The sequence below is a fragment of the Indicator indicator genome, chromosome 13, assembly GCF_027791375.1.
Source record: "Indicator indicator isolate 239-I01 chromosome 13, UM_Iind_1.1, whole genome shotgun sequence".
In the NCBI taxonomy this organism is placed as follows: Eukaryota; Metazoa; Chordata; class Aves; order Piciformes; family Indicatoridae; genus Indicator; species Indicator indicator.
Genome location: NC_072022.1, coordinates 4891878 through 4919600, shown reverse-complemented (window position 1 = coordinate 4919600; position 27723 = coordinate 4891878). Strand labels below are relative to the sequence as shown.

At 43.2% G+C, this 27723-nt stretch overlaps 2 protein-coding genes across 5 annotated transcripts in view; one reads left to right on the top strand and one right to left on the bottom strand.

Moving 5' to 3' along the window:
• The first annotated feature begins 19264 nt into the window (after positions 1–19264).
• Positions 19265–23287, top strand: SLC19A3 (solute carrier family 19 member 3). Its single transcript, XM_054386177.1, has 5 exons — positions 19265–19414; positions 20401–21220; positions 21618–21810; positions 22278–22419; positions 23165–23287. Exons 1-5 carry the CDS (start codon positions 19265–19267, stop codon positions 23285–23287), a joined length of 1428 nt encoding a protein of 475 aa, XP_054242152.1.
• Positions 23288–25822: 2535 nt separating this feature from the next.
• The window catches only part of AGFG1 (ArfGAP with FG repeats 1), a 33491-nt gene continuing 31590 nt past the window's right edge, over positions 25823–27723 (bottom strand). For 2 of the 4 annotated variants that reach the window (XM_054385839.1, XM_054385840.1), the window contains 3 exons: positions 27051–27209; positions 26381–26466; positions 25823–26011 (listed from right to left, as the gene is read on the bottom strand). In XM_054385839.1, coding sequence (XP_054241814.1) covers positions 25952–26011; positions 26381–26466; positions 27051–27209 — 305 coding nt within the window. In that variant the 3' untranslated portion in view covers positions 25823–25951. Of the gene's footprint in view, positions 26012–26380; positions 26470–27038; positions 27210–27723 lie in introns of all 4 variants that reach the window. The other 2 variants (XM_054385842.1, XM_054385843.1) reach the window with 1 other exon arrangement.

The following is a 27723-nucleotide window of genomic DNA, read 5'->3' as shown; positions in this document are numbered from 1 at the left end:
ATCCAGGCTCAACCTATTAGATAGTCAAAAGAAGAAACAAATAGAAGGAACCTGTCAAGCTTAGCTTCAGGTTGAATCAGATTTGCTTTATCACAGCTGTCACTCTTCCTATCTAAATTAGTATATGCCTTTAGACACAACAAAAGAAACGTTTCAACTAATACTCTTCTGAGTATTAAAGAAGTAGAGAAGTGAGAATTTCTCTGCGTAACTCCTACAAAGGTGGGAAAGAAGGAAAGCAATCATTTGCAGATGAAGAGGAACCTGCTCACAAAGAGAAGTCATGTGATTTACTAGGGTCTAACATCCTAGAGTCTTCACCCATAAAAGCTGTCAGTAACCTTTAGGCACAATCCCACTGAACTAAGCCTGAAGCACCTCACCACATGTTGGTCAGCATGTCTCCATGGCTGGGATATGGTTGAGTTTCCCAGGGATGTACAGATCTCAAAGATGATCTGGAAAAGGAGAGTGGTTGAGGCCAAAAGCCATAGCCTGAACATCAAGGAGCCTTTCAGTGCTAACAAATGAGTGTTTGCACTTAAAAAATGTGCAATTCAGAACGAGGAGAAAAAAAGATAGTACTCCTTGGTAGTTATGAAAGATATATGTGACCTTTTCCAGAGTATGACAATTAGTAGACAAGAACAGAGGTGGGAACAAAAGATATGGCACTTAAAAAGTTCATTAGAAAATTAGCTTTAGGTAGGCTGAAGATAGTCATTAATTCCAGTGACACATGGTGAATAGTTTTGTCTAAAAGTTAAAAGAGAATAATTTGGAAAATGTGAAGCTGCCTTTTTTTTTTCCTCCCTCATATTCTAGGTTTGCTTCCTCAAGGTGCCCTAAAACAAATATAACAAACCCTAAAAAAGAAAAAAAGGAAGAAAGAAGAACCTAGTGACATGAAATGGTAGTTTTAAGCTGACCAAGAGAGTTCAACTCACTAAAAGGTTTACTAAGCCACACCTAACCCAGATCACTTGATCCCTCTGGAATGCTTAGTACATAATTAATGACCAGTATTTGGTCATGTATTACTGGCAGACTAGCTTAAAACTTCCCAGTACCACTTGCTGTTTGGCATTACCAATCAAATACCAAACACATTTGTTTGTAATAGCTACTAGCAAACACTCGAGTGGCTGGGTCATGAACACTGACAGAGCAGCAATAGACACAGAGCTTCTCAAGGGCTGGGCTGCAACCACCACATCTTTTCAGTACTACAGTTACATTGCAGGGACTTTCCCTTGGGAAGGATTTAAACCAAGGCTGCCCAAACCAGCCAGCTTGGATTTATCTCTGTCCAAGAGTCCTGCTCTATTTCCAAGGAATACGCAGCCCTGGGTCCTTCCATCCCAATTCTGATGGGTACTTCTGTCTAACACAAATGAGATGCTGCCTTCCTTACCCCTGTACAGCCTTCAAACTCCTTTTCTGGACCTTGGTCCTCACTTCTTGATGTCTGCAAGCGGCACATAGGGTCCCTAACACCGGGAAGTCTTGCCCTAGCTCCCATTAAAGAGACACCTGCAAGGACCAGTTTGTCTCTCTTTCTACAAGGTTCCCCTTAGCTGCTTAAAGCATATTTTGCTTGTCCTCATTTTCAAAGCCTTTCTCATCTCATTGCTGGCATGGACAACCCCAGTCAGCCACAGCAGTGCCCAGTTGGTCAGGCCCATGGCCTTGCCTCAAGTACGGTACTGTTCCCAGCCACACAAGACTTCTTACAAGATTCACAGGCTCCTGTATAAACAGGCTTGATCTGCAAGAACCAGAAAAACTGCTCAGACACAAGGTGTTGTAGGCCAAGCAATCTGTGCTTCACAGAAATCTGCAATTCTAAAGTGAACTATTTTACAGCACCTTCACCTCAAGTAACTAACTTATCCTTCCTCAGATCCGAGAACGGTCCTCTTTTTTCTTCATGGTTGTACACAACCCAGTGCACCAAGGGACCCGGGAACCAGGGCCAGAGCTTCAACATACAATATGTACAAGGTAACTGCTGCTTTTGAAAAGCCTGACAGGAAGATAAAAGCACATGGAGAAAAACTTTGACCATCTAAAGAAAAAAAACCCACGTATTCTTCATGAAAGGGGCAAACCAACACAATGTTTCAAGGGAAAAAAAAAAAAAAAACAACCAACCACACACCAAGAATCACTGCAAGTTTTTGGTGACTATTATCCAAACTCTTTTGAACTGGGAAGAAATCAAGGTATTAGAAGAATCCAGGACATTCTAAGCACAAGAATTCTCACTTTCAAGCAAACACTGGCATCATATGTTTATACGAGGTCTCTCAGACATTATTAGAGATTTAGCACCAAACGAAGCATCCAGCTAGTTATGTGCACTTGCCAAAATGCAACAAGCATTTTTCCAGCAGGAATCTACACTACCTGGCCTGACTCAATGTCTCTCACAGTGTCTGTGATGAGATGCACCTTTAGAGGAAAAACAAAACCACAAAACAAACTAAAAAAACCTAGAGTGGAAGTGCTGGGCTGAAGCTTCCTACACACAGAGTTGTGCAAATGCAAATGTGGGTCTCTGAAACGAGCTGTCTGACCACAACGGGGCAAAGTCTGCCACTGGTGGGAGGCTTGTAGGGCAAGTGCACAATGGATCACACCTCAGAAAGTGATCTTACCACAGGAAAAGTTACTCAAAAATCCTGTCAGGTTTTGCCTCTCACCTCTCTTTGGCAATCACATGGCACAGTGAGCCACATGAGTCACTAAAAGCATTAATCAATGTAAATGGGATTTCTTTGATCTACGTATTATTTCCTTCTTGTTGGTTGACTCGGGATAAAAAACATACGCAGTCAGAGAAAGGCTAAAACTCGAGCTAAGAGTTCACACTCCATGAGATTGTATAGCATTCCTACAAAAAGTATAGATGGGATGGCAAAGTCACCAGGTCAAATCATCCAGCAACAAACCTGGAGACACTGGGGCTTTCTGGTGCTGGGATATTGACACACCTACCCAGGAGAGGAGTGCCCTCCAAATTCTGAGGATAAAGCTTAACAGATTCTTTCATTCTCTCCTCATAATAGACTGATTTTTACCTTTTTTTTTTTTTTTTGGTGGTGGTGTTTTTTGTTTCTTTTGTTACAATGTTGAACGCTGTCTGAAGTGAATTTAAAAATTTATTTATTTTAATTTCTACCAAAAAATAAAAACAGTGAGAGCTGGCACAAACTCTATCCAGACACCACTTGCCACGTGGACCATGGATGGCTCACTGGTTGTGTGGATCTCAGCTGTCATAGGAGTCATCTATGGTCAGCATTGATGAGAAAACAGGCCACAGGTTTTAGAGCATCTAGTACTTGGGTTTCATTCTTACACATAACCCACAGCTCATGTCAGGGAAGCATCAAGCACAACGTTCTTACTAGCCACAGAACACTGACGTGTTTTTCAACCACATTTTGCAGAAGTGAGAAGCTCAAAGCTAACATGTGGACCACACTGACAATCTTACAGTGATGGTGAAAGATAGCTTTGTAATCACAACAGAAGTGCAACCACTTCTCTTTTGCCAGGATCATTTATAGAATCATAGAACTGACTGGAAAAAGACCTTTAAGATCATCCAGAAATACCAAACTGCTGCTTTTCCTTTGAACATTGATGGCTTCTACATCATTAGAAGAGCTGACAGACATATTGCTTGTGAGGCAGAGGGAACCAGAGCCTAGTATCCCCACCAACAGCTAGCACTTGCACAGAAGTCAGCAGCAGACCTACAGCAACCACTACAGGAAAAGGAAAATTGCCAGAGAATCCCACAGACAGAGAGGTAGCTCCTGTCCTCTGATGATGACCAGGAAGGAAAATGTAAGGAAAATAAAAGGAACTGCTTAAGGTACAACCTATTCTCCTGTAAGCCTTTCTGCCCTGCTGTAACAGGAAGACCATTTCCAATTTAGTCAGTTTTGAATCAGGTTACTTTTAGACTTCATTGCAGTATTTTGCAGTTGGTAGAACTGCAATAAATAAATTTGGCTGTTAGGGCTAAAATATACTCTGAGGCCCAGAGGGAGACCACACATAACATACCATCTGTCTGCTCAGTCCTGGGAATTTTGTCACCTCTTCCACTTTTTTGCTTTGATTTTGTTGTTCAGAGGTAGTTTTGAACGATGTCAAAATTTAGTTTTCCTGCATTCTTAGACCCACAAACCAAAGAGAAAAGCTCACAAACAGCTTCAGTTTGAACAACTAATTTTGCAGATACCTCCATACAGTGAACTTTTTTCTGAGCAGGCACTTGGCCTCTTCCAGACCACAGAGCAGAGCTCACCTGGGAGAGAAGCTTATGCCAGTCAAAGCCAGAAAGTACATGGGAGAAATCTTGCTCAACAAACCTGGTCCTCAGACAACCTGAAGCACTTTTAGTTGGAAACATACCAAAGTCTCGATGGGCTTTCACAAGAGACACGGAGCAAATCACAGCACTGTGACGCTGTAGCAAGGTCTTGGCAATGCTTCCAGGAAGACATCAAGAGTCACTTCTGCTGTCACTTCCCTGGCCAATCTCCACTGTGGAGGTGTTGACCCATCACCTACATTTAACTCAATGACACTGTACCCTAAAGAGAAGAAAATCCAACCAGTGATTTATATCACAGAAAGCTGAAGAGATAGAACAACTTCACCTTTCTAATAATGGGGGATGGAGAGGATTAAGTACTCCTTTCAACCCAGCCCAGAGCTAGCAGTGTACAACCAGGGACTTAGAGCATGGCTCTGCAGGCAAAGAAGGTTCAACCAGTCTTCATAAAGCCATCACAAAACTTCTGCATGCTCCATTGTCAAGGGATGAGCCTATCTTAGCAGCACATTATAGTAAGAACTCCAGGTCTTATTTGTGCCACCATTAAAATGTTCTCTGTAGGAAAAAGAATTGACACAAACACACAGCACCAGCACCAATTGTCCCACCATGATGGTTAGTGAGACAGCTGTTAGTTCCAGACCCTGCACTAGCAGCCAGTGCTCTGCAAATGGCAACACACTCTAGTGACATGGATAAGGAGAGTGGCTGGATGAAAAGGAGGACATTTGCCTCATGTAAGTAGCAGTGTAGTGAAAGATACCCTTATGTGAGGAACCACTCATAAGTCTGTATTTAAATTAAGCACCTGAAATGTTAGTTTGGCTAATATATTCTCTAGCTTGCCTCTTGTATTAATGCACTTTCTAGCTGCATATTCTAAAGCAAGACTGTGCATAAGCCTTTCGTGTCTCGGACGGATTTGAGCCCAGCACGTGAAAGTCTCCCCACCTTAGGAGCCTTACATGACTTTCAGCTGAGAGGCAAGCTGTAGAAACCCTCACCCACGCACTACAGCATTCAGCCTGCAAACAGCAGCTTGTTCACACCAGGGGCATGAAGTATGTGAGAAGAGATCAAGATTTGCTTATCCATAAATCAGAAGCGGAGCTTGCCCTGTGAATAACCTTGGTTCTGCGGAAACCAAGGCAGCTTAATCCTTGTAACTGCTATTGCAGCCTTTCAGTGTGGGGGCTGTATTCAACCGCCAATGGAGAAAACCCTTCAGTGTTAGCCCCAGTTGTCTTCCTGGCTATCATTCTTTAAGGGAGTACAGTACATGTTCCTCAATAAGCATAAGGTTCCAGTCTGATTTGCAAAGTCGCTTCTCAGGAGTACGGCAAGTATCAAAAAACAGCTGAAAGTCAGTGCCTAAATCAACTTCCAATCAGATGGTTTGAGAGAGAGGGAGGTGTACTTCACACAGCTGAGGCTCTCTGCCTTGCTGCCAATCTGTGAATCACCAGAGATAACAGCAAGATCAAGCCCAAGGGGCAGCAGGAGTGGAAGAAGGTACCAGGGTAGCAGAGGTTTGCAGTGTTGTTCTCTTACGGTCTTTCCTTCTCTCCCCAGAATTTCTTGTCTTCTCATGAGACAACACATGAGACCACACGACAAAAACACCTTTGGCTTCTGACCAGACTGCTTTCCCAAATTCAGCATGAAGAGCATGTTTCTCTCCAAAGCCAGCACCCAAGCTCTGCTGCAGGTGGCTTATGACAAAGGCCTCAAACTGTCTAAAAACTTGCATAAGCCCATCACAGCTTTGTAGCCATCCCTTTATCATGGATCCATATTCAAATGCCAAAGGATTGGATTAGATTTCAGATATAAATGAGATGGACTGCAGAGTATAGAAAGAACAGATAGAGGATAGAACATGATCTGAAAGCAGAAAAAACCCTCACAACTATCAATCACTGGAAGTTATTTAAATCATTCTCATTACTGAGAATTACAGGAAAAACAGAATTTAGGGTTTTTTTCCAGTGCTGAGAAATTCAAGTTGGATTCTTACCTCAGTAAGTCAATGTAATCCCAGAGTAAAATGCTGCTCACTTCTGCTGAAGTTCTGTGTATTTCAGCAAGAGCCCTTGTGAATAAAATCAAACGAAGGTATACAGTCTTCTCTCAACCAGGCTGCCTCATCCTATAGCTACCGGATCAGTTAAACATACAGAACCAAAGTATCTCTGGAATATGTGTAAGTGACTGCTGGCAGGATCTTCTGAAGGTGACTATGGGACCACCTCCACCTTCAGCAGGACTGCAAGAACTCACCTAAGCAAAAGATCTGAGAAATTTGCTCATAAACAACAGTCAGGGGGAAGCAAAGTGTTTTAATTTTTAAGCCTGCCAGGAGATTATTAATCCCCCTGTATTTAGTGGATAAATATTGAAATCCTGCAACACTGGTATTCTCCCTCATCATTGCTATTACCCACACACAGCTAACAGCTCCATCTTTAATATAGACCATTCGGAAGCACATATGGGTTCCAAGACACACACTCTGCCAAATGGATCCAAAACTCTCCGGGAAAAGGATGAGCTCTATTGCTTTTGTGCCAGCCAAGCAGCAAACCCAAATTTGGTTCTTGATTTACTGCTGCCTTTGGACAAGGACAGGCCAGGATTATCTGGCTGTTCCTTTAAGGGTGCTGGAAGTGGATGCTGAAAGCCAGCCGGAAATGTTTTCAAAAGGAGGTGTTGAGAGCAAGCTGAAATACCAGAAGAACAGGAAAAGCACAAAACCCAAGTAGAGTCCAGTAGCTGCAATACACAGAGGACAAGCTAGAAGAGAGGCTCGAAATACTAAAAGCGGACCTTTCCCTTGGAATTAAGAAGGAGAGAGCTCCAGCAGACAAGGTATGATTATATACAAACTTCGTGACAAGGGAAAGAGGGAGGAGAGGAGAGAGCAGTCTGTGGGGAGCTGTGGACTGGGTCAGGCTGTGTGGGAGAAGAGCTGGTATCTCTGGCACGAACCAACAACTGAGAGAGGAAAAAAGAAACAGGATTGGTTTGCTGCAGAACACCACTGAGGCATCCCACCACCTCTCCGAAAGTTAAAACCCTAGATTTGTAAGAGACAAATGGACCATAAGCAGTGACTGAATGGGTACAAGTCAGATCTCTGCCACATAAGCACAGAGGTACAGGTCAACTTGTCAGAGGTTTGTGGTTATGAATGCAGAAGGTGCAGCAGCTGGGGTTGCAGCAGCAAAGGGCTGGAATGCCAGGCTCACCTCCCTCTCCCCAAGGGCACTGCCAAAAAAACATCCTCAACCCACTGCCTTTCTCACAGGTTTTTCCTCCACAGCTCCTTAAATTAGGAGGGAAACTTCTCACCTGACTGATCTGCCAGCCCAAATCAGGTGCCTCAAAGAGTAAATCTACCAGAAACCATCAGACAGTGCTTGTGCTGGGACTGGAGGGATGTGGTGACTGATCACACCTGAAGTTTTAATGTATACAGCTCAAACCAGCAGTTACTGCCCACAATGGCAGAGCTAAGTTGTACAGATGTTCTCCATTACACCGCTAGAGATGCTCTTCATCCCCACTTCTGCTGGTGCTTTTCTCTGAACCCCTCAGCACCACAGGAAGTGTTCACACAGCATTAGTATGCTCTAAAGCTCTAATGATTACCCTCTGTAAAGAGAGCAAGGTGGTGTCAGGGAGACTAAATGAGCATGACCCTGGGCAGGGGAAGAACTGGTCCTGCCACACTTGCAGCAGGAGCTTTGCCAACAAACACCTGGAGAAGAAGGAGAAACAGAAATGCTGCTTCCCCCAAGTGCCCCGAGTGCATCTCTAGTTCTTCCAGCACACATTTCTCCTTTACTGAGGCCACCTTGCCCTCTAGTGGCTCCCACCACAGAGCCCAGCTGTTGCCGTGTAACTGGTCACAGTGGTTTCAGCAGTCGTGCATAAAAATCAGTAATTTCCTGGGGTCTGCACTCTTTTCTCAGTGCACCAGGCCATTAGTTAAACGTGCTATCCTAGTGTGAGGTTAGCAAAGATGCCTAGCACCTGCTGCCTTTTACATCATTTATCACATCCTGTAAGGGGATCCTCTGCCCATCCCATCTGGAGTGATGCAGTCAAGAGGGACATGAACATTTCTGGGTTGTTTGAAAGAGATCTTTCCTCAGCTTTTACAAAGAAAAAAAGAAGTATGAGGGAAAACACCACCTGAAAAAGATTATTATAATTTTTAAGATTAAAACTTAAGTTTGACCAAAAAAAACCCTCTCAGAAAGTAAATGGGTGAAAGCCAGAAGCAGGGTGATGCAAATGCCAGCTGGTAAAAAGTCCTCTCCAGAGGGCTCCAAGAAATAAGTTATACAGGTTTAGATTCCTGACACCACCTATACCAACAAAAGCATGGAGCATAACTTCATGTCTGCTTCATTTGTGTGGCTGTTACACCCCTTCTGACTGCTCTTTGGGTTCTGTCCAGCAGAGTTGCAAAGTTTAATTTATTCCATAAGTCTCGGTTAGAAATAAGAACAAAAAAAATCTGCTTCATTTTGTGTTAGTGTCAATTATTACCTTCAGTGACCGAAAACGTTCTTCATAGATTGAAAACAAGATGTCTGTATCCCAACCGGATTGTGACACAGGTAATCCCAGATGAGGATCTGGCTCAACATCCTGTCTGCTTTTATTAGCAGCTGTTATCTACTACACTCCAGAATTACCACCTCACCATAGCAGTACAGCCATGCACATCTGGGAGGGGAAGGAGAAACCACAGCAGTTCTGGATTAGTTATTCAGCCAGTTGTCATTCAACTTATAATCAGTCATGGTGCCCAAAGAAATCTTAGCGCTCAGCTGTCTTCAGTGACTTTTGTCTAGAATGGTTTTTCCCATGATTAGCTTGGTCAGTGCAGGCTGAATAGCAATGTCATTTGTTTCCACTTAAAGTCCTTCTAAGTCATTCTCTATCTACAAAGACAGAAGCAGCAGACAAATACCAGAGAAAGATGTTCACTTTAAAGTTATGAATATTTTCCAACTGCCAGCCTCTAACAAGCACTCCTTAGCATCAAAACCCACAAACTACAAATCAATTACTCAACATCTCTGTGCTTGCCTGGGCACTATCACCCTTTTAAGCACATTGCTCCTCAGCTGTGCTGCAAGGGCCATGGAAGCAAAAGAAAAGCAACACCTGGACTTCTTGTCCCATGCCTTCCATGCCTCTATGGATTCTTCTACACAATGAAACCATCAGCACCTTTCCTGACACCCTAAACAGGGCCTGATAGAGGTCCTGACCATAGAGAGGTTTTCACTGCCTTTCGTTTTATATGGAGCAGCAAAAATAAGACTTTAAACAAAGCTTTTATACAGAGATAAAACCAAAACCAAAGCACAACTGTAACCATCTTTGGCAGGTTACAATTTGCAGCATAAATAAAAGATCGATTTAATGGGTTTAAGCTCCATTTGCATACTCAACGGCCACAGGCTGCGTCAATGTGGTTATGTATTTTACAAGTTCCTTCAGAGCAAAAACTTCATTCTCCAAAGCCATTTAACATAAATGAAATTCCTTTCCCCAGGAATATCACTATCGAGATTTCCTCTTCTCTGCTAGGTGACCAAGATTGGTTTAGGCTGGATATTAAGAAATATTTCTTCACTGAAAGTGTTATCAAACATCAGAATGGTCTGCCCAGGGCAGTAGTGGAGTCACCACCCCTGGAGGTGTGGGACTGGATGATCTTGGAGGTCTCTTCCAGCCGGATGCTGTATTAGTTTGGGGTTAAATTAACAAGGTGGGAATTATAAAAAAATATATTTTTTTTTCCCAAAACCCCACCCCAAAACTATGTACAAAACTGATAAAAATTAATTACAGGTTCTATTCAGTCGCGAATCCTTCCAGGATGCTTACAGCAATTTTGGACACAATTTAGAGAGTTCAGAGACTGGAAAAGGCTATGACACAAATAGCTTCACCCACTCATAAACCAAAGGCCAGCCAATAACCCTTAGGGAGATACGAGCAGGCCGGGTTTACTCTCGAGAACAGAGTAGGAGTTCGGAGATGGTCCCTAGCTCACTCTCTCTGCTGACAGGCTCCAGAAACTGTCGATCTGTAATCCAATTCGAGGCTCAGGCTTTACGCAATCGGTCCCAGGGAGAAGCGAAACAGCAGGCATGTCCCGGGCAGGCAGAATCACAGCTTTGCTGGCAGGCAGGTTCCATGGCTGGCGGGCTGGTCCGGGAGAAGTGAGCAAGAGCGGCGGGAGATGAGTGTCCACAATGGCAGAGCCGAAATGAGCGGGCCCCGGAACACGGGTGAGCCGTGTGGAATGGAGAGCGGCAGAATGAGAGCTCTGACTGCTCTCTGCTCACCCTTTTATATGTTCCTAGACAATCTGTTCAAGCCAAAATGTGTAATACCCCCTCATCACATTTCCGAATCCCAGCGGGCTTCTCCCCACACCGGTACACCCCTGCGGGGCCTCCAGTCGGCAGGGCCAATAGGTGGTTATCGCCGTCATCGGGGCAGGGGAAGAGCCTTTCACACCTCGTCTCCTCTATTCAGACCTCTGCTGACAGACGACGAGGGAAGGTGGGGGGGATTTGGAGCACTATGCAACAGATACATTCTGTGATTCTCCCAGTCTAGGCATACTCCTACCTTGCACTCCTCGTCCCAGTCTTCCTGATGACAGCCTATGTGCGCTACAAGCCTGTCCTCCTCCAAGGAGCCAGCTTCATTGTCACCTGGCTCCTGCTCCTCTTGGCACAGGGAGCGGTGGCCATACAGCTGGTGGAGTTCTTCCACAGGAAACACAGCCCAGGAACTTTTCCAGGGCCATATAAAGCAGGCACCACACTCGACTCTCACAGGCCATCGAGCTGCCTGGATGGCAAAAGCTCCACAGTGTCTGCTGAGAGGAGACCAGCACCCAAGAAACTAGCTGAAAATGCCAAGCCCCAGAACCACATGCTGGGAGTACTGGTGCAGCTGGGCCAGGACCTGAAGGATTGCTACAGCTCCAGAAAACTTCAGTGCCTATCCTTGAGCATCAAAACATCCTTCTCTGATGCACCGAACTGTTGAAGCTATGCTGTCTTTCTGTAGGAATGAAACACCCAGAGTTATCCTACCAGTATGCAGTGGCATACAAGTCATGCAGACTTAACATCCAGCTTCAGAGGCATCTACTTGTATAGCTACATTTTTCATAAAGGTTGTACACCAGAAGAATATAATCCTCTCATAAAGATCCTTTTCTAGTGAAATACTTGTGCAAGATGGGGAAAAAAAAACACCAACACAAAAACCCCCACAAAACCCCAAACATTTTAGTCACTCCAGGATACAGAGACTTGCATAAAAACCCCTTACTGAACTCATGACAGCAGTGATGTTACTCTTTTGCCCCAGATTCCCACACCACGAGTGACAGTATCAAAAGGTATCACCCTGACTTGGCTGTCTCTCACATATTCATAGTGTGCTGCTGTAGGGAACTTGCACAAGACATTGGGTTGTGATCCAACAGGGAAAACGAACATATCTGCATCATACCTGGTCATTCTGGTTAACCTGAACGGGGTAAGAGATACTTCCAAGATTAAAAATTACTCGTCCTGAGGTAGGCAACTAAATAGACCAATTGAATTATGGCTTAGAAACACTTCTTTCTCTAGTCTTTGATGAATTCCGCTTTCCCATGGAGTTGTTCATTTCTCCATGTAGAGGTGTATAATTGTACAAGCCCCTGAGATGGACAGTCAGGTGGTACTTTCATAACAGATGTGTCTGGGTAGCATGTCCCCAAAGGCACCTCCTATCTTTTCTCATTTCCCTGAATATACTCATTCAATATCTCAACTAACTCCCTATTTGGGAAGTCCATCTCCTTTATGAGCTGCACAGAGCTGATCTGTCCAGCTTGGAAGTTTACAAGCTGAGCTATAAAGTGAGGTAGTAGAAACTGGAAGAATTGGTTTTTAGCTCCAAGCCGCCATCTTAATTCTTTCCCTAGAGATACAGGCTGGGTACAGACAGCTAAATAATGGATCCTTCCAGCCATTTATCCTGTGGAGTGGAATAAAAGCACTAAGAAAGGAAGGGCAGAGACTTGATATATGCCGTTGTCTGAAAATGACCAGTCAATCTACATGGCTTCAGAAGGGATTAAAACTGCCTTCAAAGCACTCCAGAACTGCTCTGCTTCATTATTTAGCATGTGAGGGTGGCAAGACTTGGTGATTGAGGCTGCCTGGTTTTTCCTCTTTTTTCCAGGCTTGATAACATCTTTCCTAGTACAGCACACAAAACCTAACTGGGACCTTATTTGAGAACTGGCTTTAGGGGTCTTCTCTGCAATGGAAGTTGGTTCTCTCTTTCTCATGCTGAACACACTACACCAGCTATCCCATCCTCAAAGCATGCTATATGCTCCTTATAACAATAGCAACACAAGTATCAAGGCTTATAGTGCTGCTATCATGCACAGAATACTGACCAGGCTTTAGCTTCAGTTTGGGCATCTCTCCCTTTGCTCAGAGGTCACTGATCACTCGACATAGCTGTTTAGGTAAAGCCAAGGGCAACACAAGGTCTAATTATGTCAGTTTTGTTCTTCTAAACAACCATAAAAGAAAAATTACCAAAAGGGCATTGAATGCTTACCTAGGCAAGAATTAGATGAGGTACAGGGGATCTTTATTACCAAAGGCAATAGAAAGAGCACAACATAGAAGCAGTTTTCCTCCTTCCTGTGATGGTGATAATCATGCCTTGATAACCAGCTTTCAAGAGTCCATTCTGTCTAGATCAGCCTGCTGGTGCATGTCATAGCATGCCACAAGCTGCAGGAAGGCAAGGAAAGATTTGGCATAGAGCATTGTCATGGGTTGAGTTTAATCTGCTGCTGTTAACTCACACCACGCTGCACTCATGCCAGCTTCAGAAATGAAAGTGTTGGCTGGAACAAAGTATTATGGGGCTTGAAGTTCAGATTGCAACATGAGAGGCTGCTTTTTCCAGTTGCTGCTTTTGGCTTCTGGGGTTTTGGGTAGGAGCCCTTCTTCTGGGATGGCCAAGGGACAAAGAAGGATGGAGGAAGAGTTTTCTAGTTTGGGCTTTTGGCTCACTTGCTTCTGCTTGCTGCTGCTTTGTGCCATGCTTTTTTTCTGCAAATCGGTTAAGATAATTAGGCATTTTGTACTACAATGATCTGATTTTGCTCAGTAAACTCTATTCTTATCTCTGACTTTTTGGGTTTTTTTCTTTTTTGGTCTCAGCCCTGGGTTTTTATGTGTTACTTTCCCCTCATCTGTATTTTGAGAAAATAGGTTAACCTGCTGGTTCAGTTTAACCTGCTGGGGTTTTTTTTGTTGTTTGTTTTTTTTTTGCTTTAAACCATTTACAAGCCTCCCTGATAATAGTCTTTGATACTATGGTGTAAAGAAGCAATACGAGAAAACAAACATTGGACACAGAAACTCAGACAAGATCTCTCAGGAGACAAAGCTACTGTGTTGTCAAAAGTAGAATAACAAAGAGAAAGGAGACAAATGAAGCACTGTTTACTCTGTTCTTGATACCTTGTCTGCAAGAATCATTTCTCTTCATCAACCAAAGAGAGCAACAGCTTGTGAAGTAACTGCTGGCCTCCCATCAGGTCCTAGATCGCTGTGGAGCATGATGTCCTCATGTTTGGCTTCAACAGCTTCGTTGCCCTGGTGACGCAGACCATTCTTACAGCAGTTGTTGTGGATGCATAGAGACTCAGGTAAGTGCCATCAACTTACTTCCTATTTACTGTCTACCAAATGCAACTTTTAAAGGCAGATACATCAGAACATAATCCGGCCTTGCTATCTGACCAGCTTTTGTTGCTTAACAATGAGTAACACCCATTTTACCTCAAAATTCAGGCTGGTTTTCTCAGATGCCAAATCAACATGACCACATACTGTTAGGGGAGGTCAAGACCATGAGACACAGCTGGGACTAGTGAAGTTATTTTAACCCAAGTGAAAAGACACTTGCTTTTCAATTTCAGTTTAGGACTAAACCAAGTCTGTACTTCACTGTCAGTAACAGAGTTTTCTGCCCATAGTCTGGGTATTTAATTGGAGTGATATGTCTTGTCTCACAAAACACACCTGACTTCTGTCATCTCAATTCCACTCATATTGGAGTCAGCTGCAATGTCCTGACTGTCATTTTTCCCAGATGGGCTCTCAGATGGGGCAGCTTTCTACTCCCACAGATTGGGAGAAGACTAAAGCTATTTAGATATTCTGCACAAAGATTGCAAAAGTTACTTGAAAAGATTAAAGACTGAATTAAATGCTAAAAACTTGGACTTTCAAATGAAGGACTGTAGTACACAGAACTTCATAAATAGCCTCACTGCTGTTGTTGGAAACACTGATACAAAGTCAAGGTCTATTTACTGAAGCCAGTGTGGTGACAGCATTGAAATGTGAAAGGAAGACCTAAAAAGGAACAACTGAGACTCATTTACATTATTTGTGACCATGTGGGTAACAAAGCATCTTCTACATTTGGCACTGATTGGAAAAAAATCCTCTTCCTACTTTTTCCACCCCTCCAATGTTCATTAAGATGCCACAGGACTGGAAGCAAGGGGCAGCTCTTCCTTCCTCAAAGACCTGCTGTTTGCTGCAAAAGCTAAGAGGTTGCTTAATCTCAAAGCAAATCTTGAACACAAACTGTGCCAGAGCACAGGTAAACAAAGTAAGTGTCTGACACCCCCAGAAGCAGCAGCACTTCCCTGACATATTTTTGTTTAGTTGTTCTGCCTTTCTCTCTTCCCCCCCTAGTTTTTAATTTAAAGCAGCTACTTCAGTTATGGCAGGGATTTTCTTGGTCAGAGGCACTGACATGCTCATCACAAGCCAATGCAAACAGAAAATATCAGTATCTTGCAGGGAGCACGCGAGCTGTCCTCAGCACACATGGAAAGAGCAGGCTGTAGCCAGCTGTATGACAGGGCTGGAGGCATCAGGCAGACTAACCTGGCCAGGCCCTCCTAGGAGAGAGGAACAGCGGTGCAAGATGCACACACACCACAGCCTGAACAGCAATGCTGAATGACTACAGCACCTGATCACAGTCTCTGCCAGCCAGATGATCACCATAATGGTGCTGGGCCAAGAGGGAAAGATAAATTGCTTTAGATTATTTAAATACCTATAAATGACTTAATAGCAGTTACTGATACACAAGAATAGAGCAACCACCTTGGTGTCCACAGTGGCAAGGATCAGAATTCACCCTGCTGTGCTTATTCCAGCTCTTGTCTGCAATGCAGGCAAGTGGCTGCTGTGCACGTGGGGAAAGGTCTACCCACCCAGAACATACCTTGCCCTGAACCAAGTGAGAAGGAATTGTGTTTGCAGCAGTATACCTGTTCTTAGATAAGGGGATGGGCTCCTCCCCTCTAAAGTAAAAGCCCACATCAGAAGCAGTGGTGCAGAGAAGCAGGACTTGCACAACCTTTCTGAGCAGGTTGACTGAAGTGCTGCTAAGCTACAGCAGTTGCTTGACTCATGTTTGAAAACTGCTACAAAAACCACCATACCAACTGCACAGCAAACTCAGCACAAAAGGGAAGAACTCAGAGTTGAAACTAAATGGCAGAGCTCTGCTTCTTTCCTTGTGCTGCAGTACAATTAAATTCAGGACTGAGTGTCTTCCTGTTTCAATGATGGGAAAAAAAAAAAAGATTGAGTAATAGGGATTAAAACCAGAGAAGTACAGCGTGGAGGAATTCTGCAGATTCCACAGAGGAACATTCCAGATTAACAGGAATATCCAAAAAGATGTATAATTGGAAAAAAACCCTAGAGCTGTGTGCTTTTGAGTGCCAAGTGAGGGAGGTCCACTGACCTTGGCCAAGGATTTGGCAGGGTCAGCATCTTGGAATTTATCAAGAAACATCAAGTCCTATAGTAAATTTAGTGCACCACAAAGAACTGTTAGTCCAGGACATAAAAAAAAGACGAAAAAATATTTTGCATAGCGAATACCTAATTTGATATAAATTTTATCCATCTGCTGAAGTTATTTCCATACTGCTGTTTGCTTCTGGCTTCCAATACCTACATCTAACTAATGAAAAATACAAAACGCTCAGCCCTTACAGATAATACTTTTCCTGTGGAGAGCGAGAAGTTCTCAGCTGTACGGTGTATGCTTTCCATACAGCATCCCATATTCTAACCAAAGAAACTGCCCAGAGGTGTGAGCAGCCAGAAGAGGAGCAGTTTGATTTATGTCACAGGGCAATAAGTAGGATTTGGTCAAATAACCCCAGCTTTCAGGGTTTTTTTGTTGTGAACTGTCTTCAAGCAGAACAGTGGTAATCTCTGAACAGAATTAGCTCTGTTCTAACTCAAAACAGGACACCAATGCAGCTGTAAAAGCTGGAGAGGAGACAGGGAAGTCTTGGCAAGTTATAAGCAAGGCTCTGGTTCTGCAGGAAAAGGAAACTGAACAAATCCATCTCTCCTTGGAGCTTTTAGTATTGTTTATCTTTTTCCCAGCATACTAGAGGATTCCATGCAACTATGAAACTCCAGAAATCAGTACATAGGTCCCAATAGCTACAACCCCCTCCAAATACAACTCCCTCTGACACAAGTGGATAGGACCCAGCAGACCAGTAAGGCTTGGCCTGGCCAATAAGGCAACGTGCAAATTACGTCCTGGAATTCAAAGCAAGCAGGATTTAACCATGCACTATGCAGGTTCTCTGAGAAGTGTTCTTCAGCAGCCACCCCTCAGCAGGCCTATGGACCTACCCAACAGTATCTTCCTATGATCCTTCTTTCTCAGGAGCCATTGACAAAGAAACAGGATGAAACACAGAGGCAAGCTTGGCTTCCCTGAGAACTTCCCTGACTACACCTCACACATAAAGGTGTGTGAGAACCTTCCATATCTGTAGAGCAACACCAGGCTCTGCTCAAGAATCTGCTACAGGTAGCACATAGGGCCATCTGCTCCCAAGTGTCAACACACATCCTGCCAACAGGCTTCAAGGTCAGCTCCATCTTCTGATAAACCTTGGAAGACATGGGGAATCCAACCTAAAAATAAAAATTATTCACATAAAGGAAAGAATTTAACACAGCAGCATTTCACTGAAGAAGTTCTGGTTTGTTTGGGGTTTTTTGTTTGCAGGGTTTTTTTGTTGCTTTGTTTGGGGTTTTTTTTGTTTGTTTGTTTTTAGCTTAGAAGCATATAATCTTGTTTGTTTGCCCCTCAGTGACAGATTGCTCCTTATATAGATGTAATTTATGGCTAGTAAGGGGAGGTACCCTATGTCCCACTTCCCTGCACCCACAGAGTCAGAATAGTAAGAAGAGCCTCATGATCCCAGAGGCCACTGTGCTGTATGAAGGGGAGAACCAGTGTCAACCCAGACTACAAAATGGGGGCTGTGCCTTATTTATGAGTGGGAAACCAGAGCTTTTAAAGGTGTTTATCAATATAAAAATTCAATCAAGTGATCACACCCTTGCCACGTCAGGTTCTATTAATTATTAGCTACTGCAAGTCTTAAAAGCTTTATCTTGAAGTTGGAACTCTGTTGGCTGATAAAACTTGTAAAGGAGAATCTTTCCTCTGCACTCCCTGCATACCTCATGGACAAATTCCACAAGCAGAGAGCTGTGATGAATTATTTATTTAAAGTCTGTTAAAATTATCAAGTTTAGAAAGGACTTTTAGCAAACGAAGACATAAAAATGTCTTACTAGCTCCAGTCCTAACGGATAGTTTCTGGCTTCTCTTCCACAAGACAAAGTCATCCCAGGAAGAAACTGCAGATGAACCACAGCAAATGCACAACCACTTCAAACTTTGGCAGGTAACCCAGAAGTGGGCTGGCTTGGTGCATTTAGAAGCAAGGCAAGATTGATGCTCAGGGTTCAATATATTTTTATTTTGAGAAGATTTACATATATTGGAATATTTTCAAGCAGATCTAGAGCTGAGGATAACATAGGCTATACTAGACATAAAATGATTTGTAATTGGAAGATAACCAGAAACAATAATTTAAAACAAAGTTTCAAGGCTAGGGTAACATTTCTCTGAGGTCACAGAAATCCTGCTTCAAAAACATGGTATTTATGCTAATCTGTAATAAATACAACCTCACAGCACAAGCAGAAGCTCTTTAAAGAGTTCCTGCTGTAAAAAAGAATCCAACAATTTAAGAGAAACTTCTAGCAGCTGGATTAAGAATAAATCAGAGCTGTGCTATTTCAGAACATAGTTTCACTTGTTTTCCAGTGACAGTAGAACTGACAAACACAAAATTAGTAAAATAAGCTTAAACCCCCAAATCTCTTTAGACTGGGAAGAATCAAGTATCATTCTGTTCCTTTTGATCATCACTTATGCAAGTGAAGCCAAAATTCCTCTTTTCTGAGTCAAAGCAAATACCATGAGCAGATAGTTTCTCCACTATCCCACTGGTATCTGACTAGTCTCTCAGGCTGCTAATAAGCTGGAAAGTGCCTCCTTCAGCATGCCAAGAATGAGCTTTAATTACAGTTTGCCTGCTCATTTATTCTGAAAGGAGACTGGGATGGAACTTTATTCCTGCGCTGCAATAGAGTCACTCAACTCTAAGCACATCATTAAAAACAACCTTTGACAGACAACAGCAAGGCAGAAGTTTGCCACCACCAGTGAACCTTGATCCAAGTACATTTACAAGCTGCACCTGCCATCAGCCTCTGGTTCAGTGAGAGCAGCACTAACTGAAGAAGGGTTAGTTAAAAAGTTAACTTGCAGAAAACTTTCTATCAGCTGTGAAGAGCATCTTGACAGAACACCTGGTCCACTCACTTCTTCCTTACCTTTTATTTTAGGTAGACTATGGATTGCTGGAAGGGAATGGAAGGCCGCAGCTGGATTTATCCCACATTGATCATCTGTGCAAATGGATTTTTCTCCACCATGAGGCCATCGGAAGCTTTTCTCACTCCTTATCTAACGGGGCCAGACAAAAACCTAACACTTGAAGAGGTATGTAACTGTTACGTAATAATTAAAATGCTTGAAGCATTGTGTTACAGCAATAACTGAAGGGGAGATGGCCAGTAAGAAGTGTATTTCATCTAGAGACTCCTATTTAACATGCTTCTGGAAAACAGTGAGTCTCCCCTTTTGCAGATCATCAAAACTCAAGTCCCTACATTCTAAGGTCTTTGACAACACTTTGATGGTTGTTTTAATAAGTGGCATTTTCAGCAAAATCAGGTCAGTTCCTCTCCACCCAGAACCCCAGAGGCAGGACAACACTAAGGTTTTTTTTACACTAATGTTGCAATTGGTGACACAATGATTGCAGGCCGTAAAAACACCAAGCAAACTTCCCCTATCATGTGGCATGTTGTTACCAACCTTACAGGGCTGGTTTATGCAGTCACTGACCTGTGAAGGTCAGGCTCACCTTCAAAAAAGGGCTGTCTTTGACAAAAGCATGCACTGCCTTTCCTTGCTCTGCCCCTGTGTTCAGCACCAGCTGCTTCAGGACTTCAGGGAATAAAGTTAACAAGTGGCTGAATTATGGAACTAAGGACATAACTGGGAAACACAAGCTTGGTACACCCCACAGACAGCTAACACGAGAACTGCCATTGCTAATGTGCAGCAGCAAATGCTAATGCAGAGCCTGTTCACACAGTGTGAACCCAGTGTTTCTTGCAGTGAAAGATATACATGGTGTAGGGGGGAGAAAACTGCAACAACCTATTTTATTTATAACAGAGGAATTTGCTTTTTCTATATGAAATACACAAAGCAAAATTGGATGCCTTAGTTGTGATTTCAGCAAGAATGCTTAACTCAAAGGTAAATGCAGCACAGATACTGGTTCTGTAAGCCAACCTCACCATCAGCACAAAGCTTCAAAAACAACATTCTGGATGTTTGGACTTGGGGGTTTTAGTTTGTTGTGCTGTTGGTGGGTTTTTGCTTTTGTTTTACATTTCCTCTTCTTTCTCTTCCAGGTGACCAGCAAGATTTTCCCAGTCTGGACATACTCCTACCTTGCACTCCTCATCCCAGTGTTCCTGATGACAGACTATGTGCGCTACAAGCCTGTCCTCCTCCTCCAAGGCGTCAGCTTCATTGTCACCTGGCTCCTGCTCCTCTTTGCACAGGGAGTGGTGGCCATGCAGCTGGTGGAGTTCTTCTTTGGCTTGGTAACAGCCGCTGAGGTCGCCTACTACGCCTACATCTACAGCGTCATCAGCATCGACCACTATCAGAAAGCCACAAGCTACTGCAGAAGTGTCACTCTTGCTGCAGCCACTATTGCTGCCGTGCTGGGACAGCTGCTGGTTTCCTTGGCACATGTTTCCTACTTCCACCTTAATGCCATTACTTTGGCTTCCGTGTCCTTGGCCTTTGTGTGTTCCTTCTTCCTCCCAATGCCCCAGAAGAGCATGTTCTTCCACAGGAAAGACAGCCCAGAAACTCTTCCAGGGCCACATAAAGCAGGCACCACACTCGACTCCCACAGGCCATCAGACTGCCAAGAAGACAAAAGCTCCACAGTGTCTGCTGAGAGGAGACCAGCACCCAAGAAACCAGCTGAAAATGCCAAACCCCAGAACCACATGCTGGGAGTACTGGTGCAGCTGGGCCAGGACCTGAGGGATTGCTACAGCTCCAGGAAACTTCTGTGCTGGTCACTGTGGTGGGCCCTAGCTACCGCTGGCTATAACCAGGTCGTGAATTACATCCAAGTGCTGTGGGACACCAGAGCCCCCTCCCACAGCTCAGCAGTGTACAATGGGGCTGTGGAAGCAATAGCTACATTTTTGGGTGAGTGAAAGGTCACTAGCAACTACTTTAACCCAATCTGTGCTGATGGCATTCTCCAGCAATGTCTTAAGTGCCTGCCTCTCTCCTGTGAGGACCAAAGCCATCAGCAATTCACCAATATGTAACACCAAACAGCCCTTGGGCAATGTATGTGGGTCTGATCTACTGTGACGTGTCCCTGCCCATGATAGGGGATTGAAACTAGATGTTCCTTCAGGTCCCTTCCAACCCTAACAATTCTATAAGTCTATGTTTCTGCTGCACAAATTGATCAGCAGGTTTTTCCAAAAAGAGTCTTCAACACAAAGGTGTAAGTTTTTCCATCTATCAGCACAGGAATGCAGTGGCTCTAGAAGGACAATAATGTTTCCAAGATTTAATTATTCTTTTTAATTAGGCTCAGCAACATCCATGGCAGTTGGATACGTCAGATTAAACTGGGACCTTTCTGGAGAGCTGGCTCTGGGGGTTTTCTCTGCAATGGATGCTGGAGCTCTCTTCCTCATGCACTTCACTGACAACATCTGGGCATGTTACGCTGGTTACCTTGTGTTTAAGGCATGCTATATGTTGCTCATAACAATAGCCACGTAAGTATAACACCACTTTAAACTTATTTAAATCAATGTCATGTGTTTAAATTTACTACTTTGAAGGGAAGTTCCCCTAGAAATAAGATTTAAGTAGGTCACAACAGCAGCATGTTATTTCTACTTTATGTAAAATTATGTTTGAAATTACGACCTATCACAACAGGTAACCAAGTCAAAAACCGTACTTAGCTATTCAGTGATCTGTATGTGGAAGTATTCTTTAAATGACCAAATGCATAGTCATAATGCTACCCTTTGGTAAATAGGATGTGCAGCAAAGCCAGAGAAACAAAGGATTTCTGCCAAGGTGAAGCTGTTAAGGGTTAACAGCCACAACTGAAAAGGGTTTATATCTTTTGAAGAATCCTTTGCGCACCATTAAACTGTTGCCAAACTTCCCCCCCAAGTAAACTGCGAAGGTCTTGGCTCTCCAGAGTTTAGTTCACCTGCTGGTTCACTCTCAGGTTCCAGATTGCTGTCACCCTGAGCATGGAGCGCTATGCCCTGGTGTTTGGTTTCAACACCTTCGTTGCACTGGCGATTCAGACCATTCTAACTGTGGTTGTGGTAGATCCGAAAGGGCTGGGACTGGATGTCAGCACCCAGGTAAGCTCTATCACTTGTGCTGCTCTCACTTCCCCACCCCTCCTCCAGAAGAGGGTTCTACTCCTCCAAGACCAGTCTTGGGGAGTACACCAGGTGATGTGCTGGCCTGGGGCAGCCACTGGAAAACCAGGTTCTTTCACAGTGAGCTGGCAGTAGCTACCACAGCCTACTTGTCCTCCTGTACTTCCAATCTGGCATTTTTGCAATTATTTTAATACTACTTTCACAGAGCAGATGACCACTACTTACTACTCAAAGGTTTTTCATTCGAACACTTACTATTTACTAGTTTATTGCCAAAACAGAAGCAGGAAACAAGCCAAAAGACAAGCTCCAAGTCTATTCTTAGGGTGATTCTGAGTTATGTTTACCAATGGATGCACCCCTAAGGTACTTCAGTTCTGAAAATTAAGCAATCTCATAATTCCCCATTACATTTCTATATTTAAACTTAGGTACTGAAGGAGTTCCAAGTCACTAGCTTCTTTCCAGAGGAGAGCTGGAAAGGGCAGGGCAGTTCTCCCCTCTGGGGAGAGGAAGCATACAGCAGAGCATTCTCTCCCCCTCCTCTCACTAGTGCAGGCTTCCTGAAGGATGAAGTCAACCAACCAGACTTCTTGAATCCTTCCAAAATGGGACCATTTTGGGGTGTGGGTAACAGGGAAGGCAACAGTGAAGGGATACCCCTTAGGTTATCAGCTAAGAGCAAAAACAATTTCACTCCAACCTCTTCTCCTTTTCCCAGTTTCTCATTTACAGCAGCTACTTCACAGTCATAGCTGGCATTTTCCTCATCAGAAGTGCATACATCATGATCTCCAGTAAATGCAGAAATGTCAGTGTGGATGGTGAAAGCACCCATCAGTAACAATGGGGACAAAGTGGCTGCAAGAAGCACTGCAGAGGCTCCATCACCTGAAAAATGCATGTGGAGAAGCATCATGCCCATCAGGCAGGACTTGTCAGTGGTGCACCAGGCCAGCATGAACCTGCTGCAGGAAGAGATTTGCCAACAATATAACATGCTTTCCCCATTTTCTTCTCTAGTACTTAACGCCAAACAATCCTCAAACAATCTTCTATTTCAGCAAGTCTAGTGGTGTGGCACCCAAACCTCTACTAATGCTCAGCAAGCACAAGTACATACGGATACCTGAACCGCACAGCAGAACAGCTTAGGGAACACAGCCTTTGAACTTTCACCCCCACTGTTTCAATTAAAGGCCATTTAGCCACAGACAAAACATCCAAACATTCCCAGGGCATCTAAAGAAGCAGATGCCCCACAGCAGCAAGATGATGCATTGGAATGCTTGCCACAGAAGCCTTTGGAAGACTTTTTCCAACTGGAAATTGTTATAGGTATTTTCAAAGCAAGTTAACAAACAGCAATAAATCTTTTTTCCCCCCAAGACACTACTTCAGTACTTTCCAAGGTGGATAACTACAGTGCTATACAGCATAGCCACAGCCCAAAGAATCACTTCAATCAGTTTAGGAGAAGAGCACAGGACTCTTCCCATTCCCTTCTCACTGAATAGACATTGGGCTGATTTGGCCCAGTTGCATGTAATAAGCAGGTTTATGTGTTCTACAGGCCCTTCCGAGCCCTTACAGGTCCCCCCTTCTACTGCATTTGTGTTATAATCCCAAACTAGGCAAGGTCAGTCATAGGGAAGTGCTGCTCATTTACACTATAATAAAACACAGTGGTGAGATCAAGGGTGCCACCAACCTCCTGGAAACCCTTGCTGGCTGGGGATTTGTTCAGGGAACCTTCCAGAGAACCCTGAGAATTGAACTATACACCAGACTCCAGCCAGCAGTCTCCATAACAAGGGAAAAAAAACAGACTTCAAGTCTGGATTAACTTTACATACGCCAACAGGACAAACACTTAAGTGAGGAACCCTGTCGTAAGCAGCTTGTTGTATAAGCCACCTCTCCCCTGCTTTGGGATCTCCAAAGCTTAAGAAAATCCCAAAGGTAAGATAGAGACATCATGACACTCCCCACCACAGGCAGGCAACAGTCAAAAGCACAGGCACACAAGTGTTTTAACAGGCAGTTATGACTGTTGAGCTCCATGAGGAACAACAGGCTCCAACACTCAGGCAGGTAAAAGGGAAAGGTCTTACCTTTGAGAACTTCCACCTTTGCCTCATGGGCTTCAACATCCTTTTTTCAAAAAAGTCAACCTGATGATTTACTGTTATCCTAAAAGCTGTTAAAATGTTCTTCTCCAGCTGGTCAGAAACCTTTAAGCTGACAGTTTATAGATTCACAATATCTTTACATTATTTGCTCAGTTTCAGTATTACACTTGAAGTTAAGCCAAGTTATCTCTGAAAACCATCACCAACTATTCTGATGTAGTTACATTTTTCTCAAACCTTCTTACTACCACAGACTAGACAAGCCAGATTTCTTTTCCCTCACACCTTTACAAATTCCATTCCAGCACAGCAGGAAACATTCCAGTAAATAAAAACCCACTACCCACAAAACTGTCTCCTGCAGCTAACCCTTTCTCAGGCAACTACCTCCTCACTGTTTCCAGCATCCTCCATTATCCAACAGTTCAGTCACAATAACCCAGGCTCACCAAACATCTCCTTGTTCAACAGGCCACTTCACTTGAGCTAGGACAGCTAGTTCCATCTTAAGGATAAAAACACATCCTGGTGAGGCACATGGAAATGTAAAGCTTGGCTCACCTTACAGCATACTGCCTTAGAGAAATCATCTGTGTACAAGACTCTAAAGTATGCTCATTGCAACCCAACAAGATACTACTCCACAAAAGTAATGCTACACAATTGTTTTTGCTAATATTTATTTTTTCACCTGCAAACTGTAGCAAAACATGATCAGCTTTATTATGCAGACAGGTATCCCTCTAACATTAGAGATTTAGGCATGTATAAATAGAAGAGCTCTTAGGAAAGGAAAACGTTTTGAGAAATGAACAAACCTTCAGTTGAACTTTTGTGACTTCCAATGCCAACGGTTAAAATGATGCAGTTCATTCCTTCCAAGAGATACAACAGCACCTTAAAGTGGCTGATCTATTTCCCAGTAACATTTTTCACATAACAATGTGTTAAAGTTACAAATACTGATATGCACAAATAGCTATTTTCTAAGAAAAATATGTACAGTACTGCAGCATAATGAATGTGGTATCTGCAATAACTTATTAGCCAATTTCAATATACATGATACCGCTACTCTTCACCTGCCAGCTCACAGGTTCAAGGATGTTACCACAGCCCTCTGGTTTGCACGTTATTACCTGGTGGGGGGTTGACTTTCTTGGGGTTTGTGTCTTTTATGGGGAGGGGGTTTAAACCTTTTTTTTTTTCCTTTTTTCTTTTTTTTTTAAAGGTACACAATGCAGGCTTTTATTTTTACTTCTTAAAGACTTCATTTGTGTTTAAAGCTAATATCAGTGAAACAAGACAACAGTGCAAGAGGCGCAGAGATGTTATGTGACCACGTAAGAGTTCTTTTGGGTAAAGTGTCTATAAGGCTATAAGAAAGGATTGTTTGATGAGCTTCCTGTTGGAAATTGTCCTGTTGGTGCACCAGCCTAGGGAAATGAAAAGAAAGAAAATAAGCATTCAAGATCATTTTCCTCACTGTAAGTCATAAATTAAGGATACAGAAAGAAGAAAGCAACCTATTAGGATATTTGTGGTTTATGTTGCAGCTTTCACTTTCTTTGGTGGTCTCTGAAATGAGCCTGATGCCAGAGAACAGTATACAAATACCTCTGGTTTGATTTGAAGAGCTTACAAATACTGTAGCATGATAACACCAGCTTGTGTTTAGGAGGTTCACATGCTGCTATCCCTTACTTGAAGCAAAACCACACCCTCATCATCATAAAATCTGTGTCTCTAAGTGAAGCACTAAAGATTACACTTCAGACAGAAGTTAGTATCATGCAACAACTCACCATAAAAGGGTTACTAGGTACTCCAACAGCTGCAACTTGTCCAAAAGGAGTTACTACAGGCTTTGCCTGGCCAAATGCAGCAAAACCTGCTCCAGGGAAAGATAAATGAAAAATATTAATTCTAGTAACCTGTCTTTGAAGTTCTTTGCTGCAGCTCCCACATAAGTGGAAGCTTGGCCTGCACCATCAGCAGGATCGATCCCACTTTAATACTGTCAGGAATCTAAGTGTGAAACCATAGAACTGAGCTTTGTGTTTGGCTTCAACTGCTAGGAGCTAATCCGCTCCCAATTGCTACATACACAGTTCAGTCACTGTTATCTCATCATTTAAATTTAGGGGGAAACGCTCTCCCATTTTCTCTTGCCTGTACTTTAAGGTAAGAAAATGTGTTATAATCGGTTGCAGACACTGAAAAATTAAGACAATCTCTCTTGCATTTAACGCCTTTAAGCCTGGGAATACCTGCAGTTTCAGGATCAGATTACGGTACAAATTCAGTCATGTCATTGCACACAGCCAAGTCAGGAGGCTCAGAGCACAGAACCCCTCACCAACAGTATTACTAGGTTCACATAGAAATACATGGCCATTACTGCTAGCCCACAGACAAATCATTATCTTCACATTTCCATTTCTAAACAGGATTATCTGCAACCCACAGACCTACCATTTGGCTGCTGAGCAAAAGCAGTCTGTTGAGAGAAAGCTGCCTGGGCTGGAAACGTGGGCTGCTGGAAGTTGCCACTGTAACTAGTAGGAAGACTGTAGGGGGCAGGAGTTCCAAATCCTGCAGGCATGCTCATGGATGCAGTACCAAATGTTGCTGCTGGCAGGCAAAAAAAAACAGTTAACACTGTTACTTACAAGAAATGACCTTTTTTATATGAGACATTACTATAATGCCACTTTAACTTTCTTAAAGTCTCATAATGCTTCAATGACCATAAAGAAGTTAGGTTCAACTTCTACAGCCACTGAGCTGATTTTATAGCTTGGATCACTACCAGTTAAGTGCATAATTTACTTTGTCACTTTAGAAATAGAGTAATTTAAAATGTACTAGATCCAGCACATTCAGATACTTGGAGAAGGAAATTTATTTTTTTTTATTCTATGTGATCATATGCTTTCCCAAGGGTTTTTTTGTAGAAGTCTGTCCACATCAAAAGCAAGCATTTTCAGGCAGCACAAACCCCTCTGGTTTTCTCCTTCTGAGAAAAGCATTGAAGGATCTTCCTGCTTCAGGCCACATAACAGGAAGTTAAAAGTCAACAACTAAACCATAAGGAATACATGCATCCCCTTGCTCCATCCCATCCTCAATGTCACTTCAAAGGAAA